The sequence below is a fragment of the Dipodomys spectabilis genome, unplaced genomic scaffold (genome assembly GCF_019054845.1).
Source record: "Dipodomys spectabilis isolate Male_0828 unplaced genomic scaffold, ASM1905484v1 ptg000125l, whole genome shotgun sequence".
Classification (NCBI taxonomy): Eukaryota; Metazoa; Chordata; class Mammalia; order Rodentia; family Heteromyidae; genus Dipodomys; species Dipodomys spectabilis.
Window position 1 is genome coordinate 19,315,461 of NW_024870802.1, and position 22,447 is coordinate 19,337,907.

The following is a 22,447-nucleotide window of genomic DNA, read 5'->3' on the forward strand; positions in this document are numbered from 1 at the left end:
GAGCCCAGTACCACTTCCAGCTTTTTCTGCTTATGTGGTGCTGAGGAATCCAGCTCAAGGCTAGCGCTCTATCACTGGAGCCAGAGGCCACTTCCCGTTTTCTGGTGGTTAATTGGAGATAAAGAGTCTCAAGGACTTTCCTGCCCATGCTGGCTTTGAACCTCAATCCTCAGATCATAGCCTCCGGAGTAGCAAGGATTACAGGTGTGAGCCACCAATGCCCAGCCAAAGATACCTTTTTATGTTAGTGGCAATTGATGAATATTATTACTTTGTTAATGTCATTACTGGAGAAAATGTTTTTTGTGCTTTTCATGGTATTTAATAAGTACTTTCAATATATTTTTTTTTTTTTACAAATTTTCTTCTTAAATTACAGGAAAAGGGAAGTTACAAAAAAAAAACAAAAACTGCCGGGCGCCTCATGCATGCAAGAGAAGCACTCTACCACTGAGCCATCATCCCAGCCCCATCATTACCCAATTCTAATCCATGATATGGAATTAATGCAAATAGGCATAGAAATCCTCTCTGATTTGGGAAGAGTTAATTTTTCTTTTTCTTAACAAACACAGTCATAAAAAGTGATCTTTGGGACTGGGAAAGTGGCTCAGTGGTAGAGTGTTTGCCTCGCATGCATGAGGTCTTAGGTTCAATTCCTCAGCACCACATAAGCAGAAAAAGCCAGAAGTGGTACTGTGGCTCAAGTAGTAGAGCACTAACCTTGAGCTGAAGAGCTGAAGGACAGTGCCCAGGCCCAGAGTTTAGGCCTACAACCGACAAAAAATAAAAATAAATAAAAAAATAAAAAGTGATCTTTATACTGGGCACCAGTGGCTCACATCTTTAATTCTAACTACTCAGGAGGCTGAGATCACAAGATCCAGGTTCAAAGTTAGCCCAAATAGAAAAATCCATGATACTCTTATCTCCAATTAACCAGTAAAAAGCTAGAAGTAGAAAGTATTTCTTATACTTTGCAACCAAAGATTGCAAATTAGGTTCTATGCATCACTAAAGGTTAATAAGAGCTACACCTAAGTGCCTAAGAAGCCATCTTCATATGCATCACTAAAGGTTAATAAGAGCTACACCTAAGTGCCTAAGAAGCCATCTTCATAAGGTAGGAGCAGTTAGTCTTTGTGCACACCATCTCAAGATTGACTAGAGCAACCACATTTTAATTTGGCCTTCCATGCATGATTTCATTATTTTGTTTTTTGAGACATTGTCTTTTTATGTAACCCAGATTAGATTTGAAGTCATGATCTTCCTCCCTCAACCATCAGTACTAGGATTACAGATGTGATAACAACATGTCTGGCATATAATTACTTTGAAATAAAGAATTCTGCTTAAAGTTAGTTTAATATTTTTGGTCTATTTCAACTTATCATTGCGCTCCTTTCAATATTCCTTCAATATCAGTGCCCTCTTTATAAATCCAAAGCCAGTTACCAAGGCACCAAGTCTTCATATGTGACTCAATACTGTGACCCACCCCAATTTGACTTAAGTTGCTACTTTTTTACTTAAAAGGAAAACAGAGCTAGGGAAACTTTTTACCTGGAATATGCGTTCATCAAAGTGGCTGCAGTTGTCCTTTTTGCTGCCCCCTTCTCCAAAATGTGATAAACTTCATCTTTGTTGTGTACTGTAATTTCTTCTAAACCTTTGATTATCACTGCCCTCTGACCAAGTATCAAAAGAACAACAATTAGATTGTTTTTTCCTAAAAGACTTACACATTAAAATTTAGAAACATTGCATTCTCAAAACTGAGTTACCTTGTTACGGGGATCATCAAACATCTGCAGTCTCTCAGATACATCAGAAGATGGATTAAGAAGATCAAAAAGTTCTTCATTATAGATTTCTAACAGAGATACTTTGACTGAAAATTCAGTGCCATTAGCACTTAGTTTCTCAAAAATTTGGTGAAGGGTACGAGGAATTATACCAGCCAAAGGATCCTAAAACATATTAACAATAATTATTATTATATATACTATTAGTAAAGATTATAGTAAAGAATGCTACTCACTGCAGTAGCTAAAACATGTAACAAGGAACTCCTATTTTATTTGTTTGCAATACTAAAGATTGAACCCAGGACTTTGTGCTTGGTAGTTAAGTGTTCTTCCACTATGCTATGGCTTTTATCTTTTCTGTTTTGAGAAAGGGTCTCAGTAAGTTCCTCAGGTTGACCTTGAAATTATGACCCTCCTGCTCCAGCATCTTGAGTAGCTAGCTGGGATTACTACTGTGTGCCAATATGCCCAGTTATATGTAAATAGAAAATATTCGGGGGGAAAAAGAAAAAAAGAAAACCCACTTCATCTACACTGAGTCACTGTTTTCCCTTGTCATTGTTCCCTAAACGATGCAGTGAAATAACTATTTACATATCATTTGCATTGTGTTAGGTATTATAAGTAATTTGGAAATTATTTAAGGTATATGAAAAAGAATGTAAGTTATTGGCAAATACTATATTGTTTGACAAAAAAAAAAAAACTTGAGCACCCTTGGATTTTGGTATGAGGAAGGATCCAGAACCATCATGCCACCCCCACCAAGGATACCAAGAGACAGCTATACACCAAAGTAAGTTTAAAAACAAACTAGCCAAGCCATATACTGATGGTTCACACCTATAATCTTACCTACTCAGGAGGCTGAGACCTGAGGATTGCAGTTTGAAGCCAGACTGGGGAGGAAGTCTCCTCCCCGCCCCTCAAAAATGACAAAAGTAGAGCTATGGCTCAAGTGGTAGCATGCTAACCTTGAGCAAAAAAGCTCAGGGATGGGGCTGGGAAGGTGGCTCAGTGGTAGAGTGCTTGCCTTGCATGCAGGAGGCCCTGGGTTCGATTCCTCAGCACCACATAAGCAGGGGAAAAAAAAGCTGGAAGTGGTGCTGTGGCTCAAGTGGTAGAGCGCTAGTCTTGAGCTGAAGTGCTGAGGGACAGTGCCCCGGCCTAGAGTTCAGGCCCCAAGACCAGACCCCCCCAAAAAAAAAAAAAAACAGATAAGGAGACAGTATACCTCAGCAGACCACTCTCTTTACCACTTTAACCATATGTATTCATCTTGTATTGCCCAGTGAGGCTGTGTGTTTAACAGCAATCTTACCATACTTAATTTCACCATAATAGCAGTTTATCTTAAATTCATGTTTGACATGGTTTCTCTAATCTATATTTCAAGACATACTTGTAATAAACTATGTTGTTGGTAAGGTAGAGTTTTGCCACACTGGAAATAAAAATATGTTATAAACAATAAATACCTCCTCCCAGGTGAATGCTTCATTGGGTGACCTTTCACCTTCCATTGTAAAAGTTTTCCCAGTGCCAGTTTGGCCGTATCTGCCAAGATTAACAGCAATGTTAAATCAAAATCAAATACATACATCTAATTTTTTTATCAACTTGAAAAAGAGTGTTTTCTTACGCAAAGACAGTACAATTATAGCCCATAATAACTTCATCCAGAATTGGACAAACAACACTTCGGTAAACATCAATTTGTTTAGTAGATGCTCCAAAAACCTATCAAAAAAAAAAAAAAAAAAAGATCTTAAAGAAAACTTGTATAACTAATGTAAGCCAATTAAAACAAAATTCAAAATTACTCATTTTAATAATTTGTCCTTCTGACAACTTGAGGGGGCAATTAAAATTTATATAGGTATATGTCACCATATTCCAAGAGAAACACATATATTAGGATTACTTCACATCAGTGGAGAATTAGAAATAGCACCCAGAAAGAAGAAAGTAAGTACCATATCAAAAGTATATGTTTTCCTTGAGCTCTTGTCAGTCAGTCCTCCAGTTCGCACACTAACTTCTTTTCGTGCATGATCACATTCTACTACTGAATGGGCATTAGCTTTCCGCTCTGCCAAATTAAATGGCCTATAAAAAGAAATATCAAAGGTTATTCAAGTACTCTTGGCTGGTTATCAGTGACATTTTCTTTTTTTGTGTGCTGGTACTGAGACTTGAACTCAGGGCCTGAGCACTGTCCTTGAGCTAACCTCTTGCCGGCACATGTGATTAAGTCACCAAATGAATAACATTCAAGTTGTCAAGACTGAGAAGCAGGAAATTCACATAGATCACACAAAAATGACTAAACTTCCAGAAAAAAGTATTTCAAACCCATTATTGTCTTCAGATATCTCTAATTAGAAAGTGCATGGTTTCTAGGCTGGGAATGTGGCTTAGTGGTAGAGTGCTTGCTTAGCATGCATAAAGCCCTGGGTTCAATTCCTCAGTACCACATACACAGAAAGAGCCAGAAGTAGTGCTGTGGCTCAAGTGGTAGAGTGCTAGCTTTGAGCAAAAGAAATTCAGGGACAGCCGGGTGCCGGTGGCTCACGCCTGTAATCCTAGCTACTCAGGAGGCTGAGATCTGAGGATCATGGTTCAAAGGCAGCCTGGGCAGAAAAGTCAGTGAGACTCTTATCGCCAGTAAACCACTAGAAAACGGGAAGTGGTGCTATGGCTCAAGCAGTAGAGCGCTCGCCTTGAGCTGAAGAGCTCAGGGACAACACCCAAGCCCAGAGTTCAAGCCCTACCACTCACAAAAAAAAAAAAAAAAAAAAGAAATTCAGGGACAATGCCCAGGCCCTGAGTTCAAGCCCCAAGACTAATCAAACAAACAAACAAAAAGTGTATGATTTCTTCTGATCACAGTTTGTTAACTTCAGTAATGTTATACAAAAATTCAACCCAGCCAGACACTGGTGGCTCAAGCCTATAATCCTAGCTACTCATGAGGCTGAGCTCTGAGGACTGCAGTTCATAGCCAGCTTGGGCAGGAAAATCCATGAGACCCTTTTCTCCAATTCACCACCAGAAAACCAGAAGTAGCACTGGTGGCTCAAGTGGTAGAGTGCTCACCTTGAGCTCAAGAGCTCAAGGACAGCGCCCAGGCCAGAGTTCAAGACCTATGACTAACAGAAAAGAAAAAAAAAAGAAAAAAATCAAATGACTAAAGTGGTGGGAATAGAAACTATTGCAACCACTACAGAATCTGTATGGAAGTTCCTTAAAAAAAAAAAAAAAAAAACTAAAAATAAATCTACTTTATAACCCTCTATACATTTTTAGGCTTATATCAAAAGGAGAAAGACCCAGGTTTACTGCAGTTCTATTCACAATAGCCAAACTGTGGTAGCCAAACTGTAGAAGAAGCTAAGTGGATAAAGTACACACACACACACACACACACACACACACACACACACACACACACACACACACACACACACACACACACACACACTATTACTCAATCATAAAGAAAAAACAAACTATATTATTTGCAGGAAAATACACCGACTAGAGTTCCTCCTGTTGAGCAAGATAAAAACTGAACTCAGAAATATCACATTATTGCTCAGTTGTGAAGAACAAGCTCAAAATGATAATAATGATGATAATAACAATGGTAGTGAGACATGAATGCAAAAGGAGACTGTGTCTAGGAAGAAATCAGTGGGTGGTAGATGGGAGGGGGAAAATGAAATAGAGGGATGATAAGGATTGAAAGAAATTAAAACATATATATAAAGACAGCATACTGAAATCCACCAAATGCTATTTGAAAAGAGAGAAGGAACAGAAATACTGAGGGGAGGGGAGTTTGTTTCAAGTATACACTGTGTGCATATATGGAAATATCACAATGAACCCTCCTCATATTACAAATGTATGTTCATCCCCAAATTAAAGTAAACTAAAGCTCTTTGCATGTATGTCACCTAGTTACTGGAGATTTAGATCTTATGATTTTCAATACAGATAGACAAATTCTGAGGAATAGCCTTAGCCCATTGTTTGTATTCACACCTGTGCTTTGCAGCTACTGTGAAACCAAAGTAAGTTTTGGAATATTTTTTTTCTGAGATTTTATGTTAGTACAAGAATGAATTTATTGGGCTAGGAAGGTGGCCCAGTGGTGGAGTGCTTGCCTCAAATGCATGAGGCCCTGGGTTCGATTCCTTAGCACCACATAAGCAGAAAAAGCCCAAAGTGGTGCTGGGGCTCAAGTGGTAGAGCGCTAGCCTTGAACTAAAGAGCTGAGGGACAGAGCCCAGGCCCAGAGTTCAGGCCCCACGACTGATGACCCAAAAAAAAAAAAAGTGAATTTATTAGTGATCCATATCACTGCTCTTTTTGTTTTGTTTTGTTTTTTTGTTTTTTGTCAGTCGTGGGGCTTGAACTCTGGGCTTGGGCCCTGTCCCTAAGCTCTTCAGCTCAAGATGAGTGCTCTACCACTTGAGCCACAGAGCCACTTCCTGCTCTTTTATTCTGAGTAACAACTCTCCTCAAACAGAAACAAAGCTACTATGGATCCTCAGAAACAAAGCTACCATGGATCCTCCTTTCACAAAGTTGTTCTACAACCAACACAACATAAAAGTAATTTATATTGTGTCCTTAAAGTCAAGTGCCCTTATTTAAACTTTTTTTTTTTTTTTTTTGGTCTGTTGTGGGGCTTAAACTCTAGGCCTGGGCGCTGTCCCTCAGCTCTTCAGCTCAAGGCTAGCGCTCTACAACTTGAGCCACAGCACCACTTCGGCATTCACTATCACTTTTTAAGATCTAGATTCTACATATTAGAGAATACAGTCAGCCAGGCACAGGTGGCTCACACCTGTAATCCTAGCTACCCAAGAGGCTGAGATCTGAGGATCTCGGTTCAAAGCCAGCCCAGGCAGGAGAGTCCGTGAAACTCTCTTTCTTTTTCTTTTTTTTTGGTCATCATGGGGCTTGAACTCTGGGCTTGAGTGCTGTCCCAGTACTCTACAGCTCAAGGTGAGCGATCTACCGCTTGAGCCACAGTGCCACTTGCGGTTTTTTGGTGGTTTATTGGAGATAAGAGTCTCACAGACTTTCCTGCCTGGGCTGGCTTTGAACCATGATTCTCAGATCTCAGCCTCCTGGGTAGCTAGGATTACAGGTGTGAGCCACCAGCACCCGTGAAACTCTTATCTCCAATAAACCACCAGAAAACCAGAAATGGTGCTGTGGCTCAAGTGGTAGAGCGCTCACCTTGAACTGAAGAGCTCAGGGACAGCACCCAAGCCCAGAGTTCAAGCCCCATGACCGACAAAAAAAAGAGAGAAAACAGTCAATTGTTGATGGGCACCTATGCTGGTGCTTGATTACTGTAGATAAATAAATTGTAATAAACAGAATTGTGCAGATATCATAACTGTATGAAAAAAGACAAAAACAATTGTTGGTGAAAATGTGAAGAAACTCAAGCACTTGTACACTTTTGTCAAAAACATGGTACAACCATTGTGAAAGATATACTTGGTTCCTCAAAAAAAGTTAAGCTGAGTGCCAGCAGCAGAGATCTGAGGATCATCGTTTGAAGCCAACCCAGGCAGGAAAGTCTATGAGACTCATCTCTAATTAAGCACCAAAAAAAAGCCAGAAGTGGAGTTGTGGCTCAAGTGGTAGAGCACTGGTTTTGAGCAACACAGCTCAAGAATGGCACCCCTGGGCCTGAGTTAAAGCCCCAGGACTGGCACCAAAAAAAAAAAAAAAAATTAACAATAGAATTATATGAGCTAACAATTCTAATCCTAGGGTGTGTGGGTGTGTGTATCCAAAAAATAAATAAAAATCAAAGTCTCAAAGAGCTATCTGTATACTCATGTTCCTGGCAGCATTATTCACATAGGTAAAAGGCAGAAGCAAAATGTCAATCAGCGAATAAATGAATAAACAAATTGCGCTATACTCACACAATAGACTATTATGTAGCTTAAGAAAAGGAAAGACCAGGCCCAGAGTTCAGGCCCCACGACCGGACCCAAAAAAAAAAAAAAAAAGGAAAGGAAAGCTTTTCTGACATATGCCACAATATGGATATACTTTGAGGATATAATAGTAGGTGAAACGGGGCTGGGAAGGTGGCTCAGTGATAGAGTGCTTGCCTTGCATGCATGAGGCCCTGGGTTCGATTCCTCAGGACCACATAAGCAGAAAGAGCCAGAGTGGTGCTGTGGCTCAAGTGGTAGAGCACTAGCCTTGAGCTGAAGAAATGAGGGACAGCGCCCAGGCCCAGAGTAGAGGCCCCATGACCAACAACAAAACATAATAATAATAATAGGTGAAATAAATGAGTCACACAAAAAAGATAAATACTATACATTATTTCATTTATATAAGATACTTAGACAAAATCAGAAATGAACATTAGAATGGTAATTTTTAGGGGGTTAGGAAAAAGAGAAATGGGAAATTATTGTTCTGTCCATAATCTCAATTTCTCAAGATGAAAAGAGTGATAGAAATGAACATTGGAAATGGTTGCACATTACTATGAATGTAATTAATATCATTCAACTGTATACTGTACACCTGTCATCCCAGCACTCCAGAGGCTGAGGCAAGACCATTACGTGGGCTATACAGAAAGACCTTGTCTCAAAAGACAACAGCAAAATGTAAGTTCTATATTATACACATTTAAAAACTAGGAATAACTGGAGAGTTTCAGAAAGAGTATTCATTAAATATTTCTTCATCTAGACCTTTTAAAGAAAGGTGTGCCCAGCCTTGAAAACCCCATATGTTGCTTATTACTAAGGTTGAATGACAGACTTGAACCAAGAAGGATATTTGAAGTCTAAGCAGAAAAAAAGCTGTATCAAAATTAGGGTATATATTAGACACAATCTAAGCACTTTTCATTGGTTATAATGTAAACAAAATTACTTCTAAGTCACAAAGCTTGAATGTATGAGGTAAACCATGGGTGAAAGAGAGCTACAATAATTGTTGTACTGCTTAATTTGGATAATGGATACACAAATGTTTGTTACAGTATGTTTCATAGTTTTATATAAGCCTAAAATATTCTGTAGACAGCAAAAAGTTAAAAAATTGAAAGTACAAAGAGAAAAATAATATTGTCCAGTTTAAGCTTTCTTAAAATCTTCCTATTAAGCTTTTTTGAAGTAAAAATTTGATTTTGTCAACTATTCTAATTAAAAATAAATCTTCTAATTAAAAAAAAAATCTTTATGACCCAGAGTGAAAGCTCAAATCTGTAATTATAGCTACTTGGGAGATAGAAATTCGGAGAATCACAGTTTGAGAACAGTCCAACAAAAAAGTTAGCTAGAGGGGAAAAAAAAAAAGTGAGATTTCCATCTCAATTAGCAAGAGTGTGCCAGTCATCCCAGCTATGAAGAAGCTTATCTAGAAGTAGGAAGATCAATAGTCCAAGAATGGCTCCTGTCAAATAACTAAAGTCAAAAGGGACTGGGAGTGTACTTAACAAAGTGGAGTCCCTGAGTTTAAACCCCAGTACCCGGTTAAAAAAAAAAAAAAGAAAGAAAAGAGAGAGACGAAGTCTTCAAAGTAAGTAACCAAAAGCTCCAGCAGTTGTCATTGACTAGGCGTTAAGATTATCACCAAATTTCCTCACTGGCACCTAGTTTAAAAACTTGGACAAGTTTTAAAAACTTGGATTGCCTTTCTTACCCACATCTCAAGTCATCAAAGCTTGGTTTATCACCTAAGAAATTTTGTTGCTACTAATACTGTTTAAATAACCTTTTAATTTTAGGATACTTCTGCATTTACAAAAATATGCAATAATCAATTTAAACAATAAGAAAAAGCAGATACACAAAGCACACGTACAGGGATGGGCTGTACAAAGCGCCTGGAAAAGGAATAAAGGAATCACCAATTAAGCAGCAGTTTCGAAAACTTTGTTCCTCCCCTCTACTAGCTAATTTTAAAATTGAAAAGTAGGAAACACAGGAGTGAGAGCCAGCCACGCAAGGGCAACCTGAGAAACAAAGCAAGCCTTCGTTTCTTTAAAAAAAAAAACAAAACAAAACACATTTTTTAATCCGAGTTTTTTGGAACCAGTCAAGGGAGACTTGAAGACCTTCCTCTCACCACTGCGCGCCCTCCCCCCAACACACACATCCTCACTCCTAAAATTCTGACTTTTGGATCTACAGACAAAGAGGACGGTGAAGTAGAAGCTGCAGCTGCACCTCACTCTTCCTCATCCTTATGAACCCGCTATGGTAAAAATAAAGTCACACTTACGTGTTTGATAAACATGCACAACATATTGCATCTCAAACCAAGAGAGCCAGGGGAATGACAGTCCTGCGTCCGGATTTACAAACTGACACCAGCACCAGAAAGTGTCACTTAAGTCAACATCCATTCAAAAAAAGAAAATAGGATCGCAATTTTCAGGAAAAGGAGGAGCGACTATCGCGTTTTTCTTGTGACTAGCAGTTTAACCACTGCCTCGAACACACACATTCTTCATCTGCATCTCATAGCAACTGGTATGAGATGCGCAGGAACCGAGGAACCGACCCGGGAAACAAACAACTCCCCTGGGCGGACGGCCGGCCTCCGGGAGGCAGCCCGGCGGAAAAGGCCCGGCGTTCGAGGCCCGCCAGACTCGCTCTCGTCCTCGCTCTTCCCTACCTGCATCTCACCACCACCTGGATGTTCTTCCCCTTCTCCTCTTTTTTCTTCGCAGAAGAGTTTGGCTGGGACGCCATCACTGTCCAGGTCCAAAGAATTTAAAAAAAGAAAAGAAAAAGGGCGTTTCGGGTGTCCACCTCCCCGCCCCGAGCGCTGGAACGGCCCGAAGGATCGACGTGCGTAGCGCGGCGTTCCCCGTCACTTCCCACCCGGAGCTCGAGCGGCAGCGACAGGGAGCCCCCCGCCAGAACCACCAAAACTCGTATTTCGTCGGCGCGCAGAAACCGAGTAACGACTGTGCGCCTCAATTTGAAAAATGAGCGGAGTTGCCAAGCCAATAGCAACGCGGGTGCGCAAAGCACCATGGAACGCGCTGTCGTCAACGGAGTCCCGCCTCGGGGGCGTGGCTTACACGGGCGCTGAATCCGCGCCTGCGCAGAAGTTGTAGCCGGAAGGGAGGGGCGGAGTTGCCTTCCTGTGTCCAATCTGTGTGGTTTCGCTCAAGTGAAATGAAGTCGCTAAACCTAGGTTGTCTCACCAGAAAGATAAAACGGTAATAACTGTCTCAGAGGGTGGTGGGGAAAAGTAATGAGATCACGCGGGTAAATAGTATAGACCCGCTCATATAGTAAGCATCTACGAAAGGTCAGAGTTATCAAGATTAGAAAATGGAAATAAACCCACAAGGTTAACTTCCAAGGGACGCTCCCTGAGACAGCATCTAGAATAGTTTTCGTTAAGTAGACATTGGATATCCTGTGAAAGACTTTAGATTTATCCTTTGATGAGGGAAAGTCACAGCTCAATGATTCCCAGCGAAAAGCACAAGATAGAGTTTACGTTGCCAGGACCCGCGCAGTCGCGAGTGTGTGGTGAGGGATTGGCGTGCCTGGCTTCAGGAGGAGATTGCGCATGCGCACCGTTTCGGCCTACAAATCCCGGTGTGCCTCGCGCTCACAGGTGTTACCGACCTCAGTGACCTCGGGCTTTCTGTAGGCGTGCTGGGCCCGAAGACCTTCGGCTTTCCGTAGACGCGCAGGCCCCGGCAGCCTCGGGCTTTCCGTTAGCGCGCAGGCCCCGGCGACCTCCGGCTTTCCGTAGGCGCACAGGTTGCAAGCCTCGGTGACCTTCGGCTTTCCGAAGGTTCGCGGGACACGTCCTGACTGTGATTGGGGGTAACCGAGTCATTTATGGTGTGAGGTCGCTGGCCCAGAAAGTTCTGCCCCAGGCGTCTGTCTGTGGTCGATTCCCCGAGCTGCACTTCTGGGCTACACTGAGCCCCGTGGGACCTCAAATGGCAATTTCGCTTCATCTATGTCATGGCCGGGCGCAGTGGAAAGCCCTGGTATCCCGCCCGCGTTCCTCCACTTAAACGCATCTGCGGGTGAGACCTCAGGCCCTGCCCGTCATGCACCGCCCGCTGTCTACCGATAAATTACCGCAGACGTCTCTTTACCCTCCTACATCTGCCCTCATCTTTTTCATCTGGACAGTAACTAGAACCATCGGCTCCTCTCTGTCTAGCGCAGGCCTCTTTGTTCCGTCTCCTCTGCCACCACCCTCGTGCCAGGCTTTTATCTCTACCCGGAATTCCTGTTATCGGCTTCCTTAACGAGTTTAACAGCTTGTACTCTTCTCCCTGCCCCCACTGCTCTATTCTGCTGGGGATATATCCTTTATAAAATAAAGAGATCGTTAGCCGGGCCCTGGTGGCTCAGGCCTGTAATCCTAGCTACTGAGGAGGCCGAGATCTAACGACAGTTCGAAGCCAGCCGGGGCAGGAAAGTCCGTGAGATTCTTACCTCCAATTCACTATCAGAAAACCAGCAGTGGAGCTGTGGCTCAAAGTGGTAGAGCACTGGCCTTCAGCAAAAAAAAAAAAAAAAAAAGTCAGGGACAGGGAGGGCCCAGGCCCTGAGGTCAAGTCCTATGACTGACCCACTCCCCCCAAAAATGCCTTCTTATACTACCTTCTCATTGTAGTTGGAATTAAATCCAAACTCATTACCAAGCCTTAAAGACCTCGCAGTCTGAGTCACTTTGTATCTCTCACTACTAAGCTACAGAGTTTCAGTTTTTCTTTTGTAAGTCTGGCTCCTTGGTCTTGGTCTTTTTACTCTTCGCATCTTTTATCCCTGAGAAGATTTCTGGTTACAACTCTAGGCTTTTCCTAGCTGGTACACACCGGTAATCCTACCACTGGAGAAGCTGAGGTAGGAAGATTACAAATTTGAAGCCAATGACGGCTACCTAGTGAGTTCCAGGCCAGGCTGAGCCACAGAGCTACAAAGATCCTGTAAGAAGTGATAGAGGAAAGCCGGGCACTGGTGGCTCACGCCTGTAATCCTAGCTACTCAGGAGGCTGAGATCCGAGGATCGCGGTTCAAAGCCAGCCCGGGCAGGAGAGACCGAGAGACTCCTATCTCCAATAAACCACCAGAAAACCGGAAGTGGCGCTGTAGCTCAAGTGGTAGACTGCTCGCCTTGAGCTGAAGAGCTGAGGAACAGCGCCCAGGCCCAGAGTTCAAGCCCCACGACCGACAAAAAAAAAAAAAAAAAAGAAGTGATAGAGGAGAAAGAATTCGGGGAAGGAAATAAGGAAGAGCCCTGTCCTAACTTCCCTATCTACAGTATGTAATTACATTGTCGTTGTGATTTTTTTTCTCCCTGTATAGAAAAGTTTCATAGGGGACCCTGTCTTCTTTACTTTTTTTTTCTTTCTCTCTCTCTCTCTTTTTTCTGTCTTGAACTGAGTTTACAAAGTAGGCCTTCAAATATATTTGGGGCTGGTGATAGCTCAAGAGATAGAATACTTGCCTAGGAATCATGAAGCACTGAGTTCAAAACAAAAACAAAAAAAGTGAAAGTATACGTCTATAAAAGTACATATATGGGTACCTGGGAGAAACATTTAACATCTCCCAGCTTTGATATTCTTATCTATAAAATGGAGATAATTTTTCCTTCCTTCCTTTTTTGGTCAGTTGTGGGACCTGAACTCTGGGCCTAGGTGCTGTCCCTCAGCTCTTCAGCTCAAGGCTAGCACTCTACCACTTGAACCACAGCACCACTTCCAGCTTTTTCTGCTTCCTTCCTTCTTTATTTCCTTTCTTTTTTATTTTTTATGTATGTGTTTGAAACAAGTTCTTGCCATGTAGCCCAAAGTAGCCTTGAATGAACTTTTTTCTTTCTTCCCTTTCTTCCTTGTTTTTTATTTGCTTGTTTGTTGTTTTTGTTTTGTTTGCCAGTACCAAGGTTTGAACTTAATTCTCTACCATTTGCACTATGCCCCCCACCCCTGGTGTTGAAATTTTAGTCCTCCTGCCTCTGCCTTCTTAGTGCTGGAATTACAGAGGTGTGTCACTATGCGTGGCTTGAGATTTTTGTTTTTCTTAAGTTAAATATGGCCAGGTTAAAAAACCCTATGAGGGATGGGAAAGTGGCTCAGTGGTAGAGTGCTTGCCTTGCATGCATAAGGCCCTGGGTTCAATTCCTCAGCACCACAGATAAAAGCTGGAAGCAGTGCTATAGCTCATGTGGTAGGGTGCTAGCCTTGAGCTGAAGAGCTGAGGGACAGCGCCCAGGCCCAGTGACCATCAAAAATAAATAAAAATAAAAGTTTCACAGACTTTCCTGCTTGGGCTGGCTTCAGCTATGATCTTCAGAGCTCAGTTTCTTTACTAGCTAGGGTTATAGGTGTGAGCCCCTGGCACCTGACTTAAACTAGAAGTTTTGATGATATGCTCTGGTATGCATCTATTTTCATCCATTGAACTGAGCATTCAGAGAATTCTGTCAATCTGGCAACTTATTTCTATCAATTCTGGGAAATGGCTTTGAATTATTCATCAAACATCTCATTCCTTTTTATCTATTCTTTCTTTCTGGAACTCGTATGTATAGATATTGGATTTCTGCTTCCCAGAAAATAACACTATTAAATATGATGGATTTCTTTTCAGTTGTCTGTATGTATACTTAGAAATAAGTGAGATTACAATTGAACATGTGTTTTTGCATCTTGAATTAGCATTCTTTTAATACTTTAGAAAGCCTGCATAAACATCATTTCTATTTATATGATCTTCTAAAATTCTTGAGCAAAATGTGCATTTCTGTAGTGAACAGTTGAGGACAACATGCTTAACTTTAGCCATGTGTTCATAGTCACTAGAATCATGTCAGGTTCTGTTACTGTGTATCTACTGTGTATCTGTGAGCATGAGTGCTTTTTTGGTTTTTGGGGGTTTTTTTTTTGGTTCTGGTCTTGGGCCTGAACTCTGGGCCTGGGCGCTGTCCCTCAGCTCTTCAGCTCAAGGCTAGCACTCTACCACTTGAGCCACCTTCCCAGTCTGAGTATGAGTGTTAAAGAGAACAATAGTAAATAAGTTTATATGTACTTATAAACTATGAAATAAGCACAGTTCATGAACTGTTTATAAACTTAAAGAGGAACAGTGAAAAATATGTAAGTATATTGCCAGACACTGGTGGAAGTATAAAGCTCCCCTAAATCCAGATTTTTGTTGCTATTTTTAATTTCCTAATAGAATCTTAATAGCAAAGGTTAATTGGGAGGAAAAGAGAAAAGTCTCCAGCTCAGTCTTCTAGCTGCTTGTCAGTCCCTGGACTCTGCCAGACTTTCCTGTCCCAAACCTTCACAAATGATGTTTTCCTCACCTGTTCCATGGTTGTCTCCTGGTTAGTCTCTTTCAAACCACAATGTAAATTATATCTTCCCAGAAAGCTCTTCCTGATGCAGCCCTCCTCCCCCAAATCTTTCACCAACCCCTTTTTATGCTGGCATCAGTGGCTCACATTTATAATCCTAGCTACTCAGGAGGCTGAGACCTGAGGATTATGGTTTGAAGTTGGCCCAGGCAGGAAAGTCCAATTAACTATTAAAAATCTGGAAGTGGAGCTGTAGCTCAAGTTCTAAAGTGCTAACTTTAAGCAAAATGTCAGGAACAGCACCCAGTTCAAGTCCCAGGACTGGCACATATATACACACTAACTTTTAACTTTCAGTGACAAAGTTCTGGCTTGGATAGAAAGCATTTCAGGACCTAAGGACAATTTAAAAAAAAAAAAAAGGGGGCTGGGAAGGTGTCATGCATGAGGCCCTGGGTTCGATTCCTTAGCACCACGTAAGCAAAAAGAAAAAAGCCGGAAGTGGTGCTGTGGCTCAAGTGGTAGAGCGCTAGCCTTGAGCTGAAGAGCTGAGGGACAGTGCCCAGGCCCAGAGTTCAGGCCCCACAACCGGACCCAAAAAAAAAAAAAAAGAGAGGAGGGAGAATGTTCTGGGGAAGGGATATGCTAGTCCATGAGAAGGGCCATAGCAGCTGACCCTCCATTAACAGTTGCTGATGAAGCTCAAATACTAACCCCGGTGCTCTGGAAGTTTGCTCAGTTCCCTTCTGAATAAACTATGCCATGTGCAAACTTCCATTATCAACAGCACAGGACATGCCAAACCCCTATTAAGGGTAAGATCCTTGTCACCTCACCCCATCCTGAGGAGCTGCAGTAATATCAGAGGAAAGTCCCAGAGCTGCTACTTGGGTGAAGCTGGACAATAGGAAACCCTATCCTGGTTCCCCTTAATAGTAATTTAATCACATTATGAAACTGTTTTATGCAATAATTTGTTTAATTCACTCACTATAGTATAAATCCATGAGACTTAAACTAGTATATGCTCAACTTGAAAGCAAGGTATAGGCCCATAATATGTCAATACTGGGACTTGGACTTACTCGGTGCTGTCCCTTAGCTTTTCCCATAAGCTTAAAGCTAGCACTCTACCACTTGAGCTACACCTCCATATCTAGCTTTTTTTTTTTTTTTTTTCGGTCTGTCAGTCATGGGACTTGAACTCTGGGGCTGGGTGCTATCCATGAGCTCTTCAGCTCAAGGCAAATGCTCTACCACTTGAGCCACAGCACCACTTCTGGTTTCTAGTGGTTAATTGGAGATAAGACTCTCACAGACTTTCTCCTGGCTGGCTTTGAACCTCGATCCTCAGATCTCAGTCTCCTGAGTAGCTAGGATTACAGGAGTAAGCCACCAGCACCAGGCATATCCAGCTTTTTTGTTGGTTCATTGAAGCTAAAAGTTCACAGTCTTTTCTGCCCAGGATGGCTTTGAACTTGCATCTTCAGACCTCAGCTTCCTGTGTAGCTAGGATTTCAAACATGAGCTACCAGTGTACTGCATAAGAGCAATCCTATCATCCGGGTATGGTGGTGCATGCCCAGCATCTAGGAGGCTAAGGTAGGAGGATCACAATTTCAAGGCTAGCCTGGAATATGTAAGTGAAACATTATTCTAATTTTTAAAAGGTAGTCTTAATTGTGGAAAATATGAATTATTTATTTTATACATTTTAAGTAGTGAACATAAAAAGATTTAAGACTAAGTATGAGTCATTTAGAAGAACTCATAACTAATAAATCACAGGCTGGGGCTATAGCTTAGTGGTAGAGTGCATGCCTATTATATTCAAGACATTGAGTTTAATCCTCAATACTGGGGAGGGAGGTGGAGGAGAGAAAAAAGAAAAAGGAAAGGAGGAAAAAAAGAAAAAGTTAATTACCTACAAATATTTAAATTCATGTTGTTATAGTTACTGTAGTCTTAAAACTAATACACACTTTAAACTTCAGGTTATTGAAATTCAAACATGTATAAAAGCAAAAATAACAATGTAACAAATAATCCTATAACCATCAGCCAGCTTCAAAAACCATCCCTTCCAGGTCAATATTGTTTATTCATACTTTCTCTTTCTCCCTTTTCCTTCAGTGACTATTCTAAACTAAATTCTACTCATGATATTATTTTATCTTTTAATTCTGCAAGATATATCTCAAAGGACTTTGTGAGTGTGTGTGTGTGTGTGCACGCGCGAGCTAACACTAGGGCTTGAACTCAGGGCCTTGAGCACTGCTTCTTCTCTGCCCAAGGCTAGCACTCTACTGCTTGAGCCATAGTTCTGCTTTCAGCTTTTTGGTGATTAATTGGAGACAGGAGATATGAGTATAAACAGATTTTCTCAGATCTCAGTCTCCTCAGTAGCTAGGATTACAGGCATGAGCCACCCACACCGACTGTTTCCTTCCTTCTTTTTTTCCTTCAGTAACTCAGGGCTTAAACTCAGGACCTCGAGCTTGCTAAGCTTTCTTGCTCCACTTGAGCCATGCGTCCAGTCCTGCCTTTTGCTGACTGGTTTGAAGATGAAGTCTCGGGCTTTTCTGCCAGGAATGCCCATGAACCTTAACCCTCCAGATCTCATCCTTCTAAACAGCTAGGATAATGGGCATGAACCACCAACAGCTTGCTTTTTCTTTTTTTCCTTTCCAGCAAGGTTTTATTATGTTGCCCAGGGTGGCCTTGAATCCCATGATTCTACTGCCTTCAGCCTCCTCTGGACTGCTGGGATTACAGCCATGTGCTACTATACCTGGCTATTTGGGAAGATTTGATTGGAGTATATTATAAGCATAAGTGTCCAGCTCAATTTTTTTTTTTTGTCGGTTATAGAGCCTGAACTCTGGGCCTGGGCACTATTCCTCAGCTTTTCAGCACAAGGATAATGCTCTACCACTTGAGCCACAGTGCCACTTCCAGATTTTTATGCTTATGTGGTGCTGAGGAATTGAACCCAGGGCCTCATGCATGCAAGGCAAACACTCTACCACTAAGCCACCTTCCCAGCTCCTCCAGCTCAATTTTTAAAATATGGCACCCATCTATATAAAACATACACCAATGCTCCTTTATCTTCACTTTCTCCCTTTCCATTACTACCCTAACTCAGGTAACTACTAACTTCTAACACTCAGATTGGTTTTGCCTTATTTTCAACTTCATATAAATGCCAGGTGCCAGTGACTCCTGGCTGTAATCTTAGCTACTCAGGAGGCTGAGATCTGAAGATTGTTGTTCAAAGCCAGCCTCAGCCTGGGTAGAAAAGTCTGTAAGACTCTTATTTCCACTTAACCACCAGAAAATCAGAAGTTGTGCTATGGCTCAAAGTGCGAGAACCCGAGCCTTAAGCAAAAAAGCTCAGGGACAGTGTCCAGACCCTGAATTCAAGTTCAAAACAAAAAGCTTAAATAAATAAATAGTGTGATATGTGAGGCACTAGTGGCTCATGCTGTAATCCTAGCTACTCAGGAGTCTGAGATCTGAGGATCCTGGTTTGAAGCCAGCCCGGGCAAAAAACTCAGGGACAGCATCAAGGCCCTGAGTTCAAGACTCACAACTTACAGGGTTTTTTTGTTGTTGTTGTTGTTGGTGATGGGGCTTGAACTTAGGGCCTAGGTACTATCCCTGAGCTCTTTTGCTCAAGGGTAGCACTCTACCATTTTAAGCCACAGATTAAAATGTGAATTGGTGAATTGTAGATAACAGTCTCACAGGGAATTTTCTGCCCAGGCTGGCTTTGAACCACAATCCTCAGATCTCAGCCTTCTGAATAGCGAGGATTACAGGCCACCAGCACCTGGCTGACGGACTGGCTTTATTCTCCATGAAGTGCATATTGTTGAGAATAATTTTTTTGATTTTCATTACTGTGCAGAATTCCTTGCATATTCCATGATTTCTGTATTTTATTGTTAGTAGGCATTTAGATTGTTTCCAACTTGGTACTATTACTGATTTTGTTGCTACGAACATTCCAGTGCATGTATTTTCATGTACATATGTTCACTTTTTTGTTGCTAGAAGTAGAATTGCAGAATGGCACATTCATAGATATGTTACAGCATAGCTTTAGTAGATATTACTAAGGTGTCTACATGAGTTTTTTTCCTTCATGCTAATATCATACTATCTCAATTTCACACCTTAACAATTCTTACTATTCCACAGTATTACATATTCCATAGTATGAGTGTTTCAGATTCTTCTTCAAGATTGCCTTGCAACTGGGCATAATAGTTCATGCCTGGATCACCAGCACTTGGAAGGTTGAGGTAGTAGAGCCATATTGTGAGATCCTCTATTTAAAAAACAAAACAAAAAAGGGGGCTGGGAATGTGGCTCAGTGGTAGAGTGCTTGCCTCAAACAGATGAGGCCCTGGGTTCAATTCCTCAGCACCACATAAACAGAAAATGTCAGAGAGGTGCTGTGGCTCAAGTTGTAGAACACTAGCCTTGAGCAAAAGCAGCTCAGGACCAGAAGAAAAACAAAACAAAAAACCTCAATCTTCTTTGCCTTTTCCATTTTCAAATACAATTTTAGAATAATCTTATCATAGCTTGTCAATTCTGAGTCCTTTTTATTTATTTTATTTTTTTCAGGTCAAGTTGAACGTTCTACCACTTGAGCCACAGCACCACTTCCATGTTCTCATGGACATTCTTGCTGGGGCTGGTTTTAAACCGAGATCATCATATCTCAGCCTCCTGAGTAGCTAGGGTTACAGGCGAGCTACAGGCTCTCAGCTCTGAATCCTTATTAATCCACATGATTCTCTTTTGCCTTTTTGTTTTGTTTTGTTTGTTTGTGTTTGTCCTGGAGCTTGACAGCACCCAGGGCCTGCGTGCTGTCTCTGAGCTTCTTTTGTTCCAGGCTCTACCACTTAAGCCACAGCTCTACTTCTGTATTTTTTGGTAGTTTATTGGAGATAAGAGTCTCACAGAGGGGCTGGAAAGGTGGCTCAGTGGTAGAGCACTTGCCTTGCATGCATGAAGCCCTGGGTTCCATTCCTCAGCACCACATAAGCAAAAAGAAAAAAGCCGGAAGTGATGCTGTGGCTCAAGTGGTAGAGTGCTAGCCTTGAGCTGAAGAGCTGAGGGACAGTGCCCAGGCCCAGAGTTCAAGCCCCACGACTGACAAAAAAAAAGAAAAAAAAAAAAGAACCGAAGTTAGTGGAGGGTAAGAATAGAGACTAGAAATGTGTGGGGTTGAGTGTTGGCCTCTAAAAAGTCGCATTCTGAGCTGGGCACTGGTGGCTTATACCTGTAATCCTACCAATTTAGGAGGCTGAAATCTGAGATCACAGTTCAAAGACAGCCAGGCAGGAAAATTTTATGAGACTCCAATGAACTACTCAGAAAGAACTGGAAGTGACACTGGCTCACGTGGCAGAGGACTAGCCTTGAGCAAAAGAAGCTCAGAGACAGTGCCCAGGCCCTGAGTTCAAGCCCCAGGACCGGAAAAGAAAAAGAAAAAGAAAAAAAAAGTTGCATTCTGATCCTAGCAGCCTAGGATCAGACATTTGGAAGACGTGTGTGTGTGTGTGTGTGTGTGTGTGTACGCACACACGCGCGCACACACACACACACACACACACACATGCATTAGTACTTGGGTTTTAACTAAGAGCCTGTACGCTGTCCCTTTACTTTTCACTCAAAGCAGGTGCTCTGGGCTGGGAAGTTGGCTCGGTGGTAGAGTGCTTGCCTTGCATGCATGAAGTCTTGGGTTCAATTCCTCAGCACCACATAAGCAGAAAAAAGCCAGAAGTGGAGCTGTGGCTCAAGTGGTAGGGCACTAGCCTTGAGCTGAAGAGCTGAGGGACAGTGCCCAGGCCCAGAGTTCAGCCTCCAAGACCAACAACAACAAAAACAAGCAAGTACTCTACCACTTGAACCACAGATCCTCTTGTTTTTTTGGTGGTCAATTGGAGATAAGAATCTCAGGGAGGGCTGGGAAGGTGGCTCAGAGGTAGAGCACTTGCCTTGCATGCCTGAGGCCCTGGGTTCCTCAGCACCACATAAGCAAAAAGAAAAAAAAAAAGCCAGAAGTGGCGCTGTGGCTCAAGTGGTAGAGTGCTAGCCTTGAGCTGAAGAGCTGAGGGACAGCGCCCAGGCCCAGAGTTCAGGCCCCACGACCGGACCAAAAAAAAAAAAAAAGAATCTCAGGGAATTTTTTGCCCAAGACAGCTTCAAACCAGGATCTTCAGATCTCATGAGTAGCTAGGACTATAGGCATGAGCCACCTGCATCTGGCTCATATCCTTTTTATTGAGACAATATTAATATTCATATCCAGTACATCCATTCCCACCAGGGGTAGAGTTATCATGAAGCTAATGAAACTTCAGAGTCCCTCTCTTGTACTGGCCCCACACTAGGAGTAGTAAGAGGAAGTTGGTTGTTCTGCTGGGAATCAAACCTGTGTACTAGATAAGGTCTACTACTCAACCACATCCTCACACATGGAGAAGCTTCCCTCACCCATCCCCCCATCTTAGGGCTTGAATTTAGGGCCTGGGCACTATCCCTGAGCTACTTTGGCTCAAGGCTAACACTCTACCACTTGAATCACAGCACCCCTTCTGGCTTTTTCTGTGTATGTGGTACTGAGGAAATGAACCCAGGGCATCATGCATGATAGGCAAGCACTCTACCACTAAGCCATATTCCCAGCCCTCCAGAAGCATTTTTTTTTTTTTGGTCCGGTCGTGGGGCCTGAACTCTGGGCCTGGGCACTGTCCTCAGCTCTTCAGCTCAAGGCTAGTGCTCTACCACTTGAGCCACAGTGCCACTTCCAGCTTTTTTCTTTTTGCTTATGTGGTGCTGAGGAATCAAACCCAGGGCCTCATGCATTCAAGGCAAGCGCTCTACCACTGAGCCACCTTCCCAGCCCTGAAGCATTTCTAATAGCCTAAGGAGATCTCAGAAGAGTCCTGAATCTCCAAGTCTTGAGCTATTTGTTATGATTTATTTTCTCTTTAAATATTAATATTTTGGTTTTTTTTGGGCTGGCCCTGGGGCTTGAACTCTGGCCTTGGGCACACCATGAGCTTGGGTACATGCTGAGCTTTTGTGCTCAAGGCTAGCACTCTACCACTTGAGCCACAGCTCCATTTCTCGCTTTTTGTGTTAACTGGAGATAAAAGTCTCATGGATTTTTCTGCCTGGATTGGTTTCAAACCACAATCCTCAGATCTCAGCCTCCTGAGTAGATATGATTACAATTGTGAGCCACAAATGCC

The 22,447-nt window shown here is 42.2% G+C and overlaps 1 protein-coding gene across 1 annotated transcript in view; it reads right to left on the reverse strand.

Moving 5' to 3' along the window:
• Kif11 (kinesin family member 11) overlaps positions 1-10,809 on the reverse strand; it is a 57,722-nt gene extending 46,913 nt beyond the window's left edge. Inside the window, exons 1-6 of the mRNA XM_042689271.1 lie at positions 10,497-10,809; positions 3,788-3,920; positions 3,454-3,551; positions 3,290-3,368; positions 1,788-1,973; positions 1,567-1,691 (exon numbers count right to left, since the gene is read on the reverse strand). Coding sequence (XP_042545205.1) covers positions 1,567-1,691; positions 1,788-1,973; positions 3,290-3,368; positions 3,454-3,551; positions 3,788-3,920; positions 10,497-10,573 — 698 coding nt within the window. The 5' untranslated portion in view covers positions 10,574-10,809. The remainder of the gene's footprint in view (positions 1-1,566; positions 1,692-1,787; positions 1,974-3,289; positions 3,369-3,453; positions 3,552-3,787; positions 3,921-10,496) is intronic.
• Between the last annotated feature and the right edge of the window lie 11,638 nt (positions 10,810-22,447).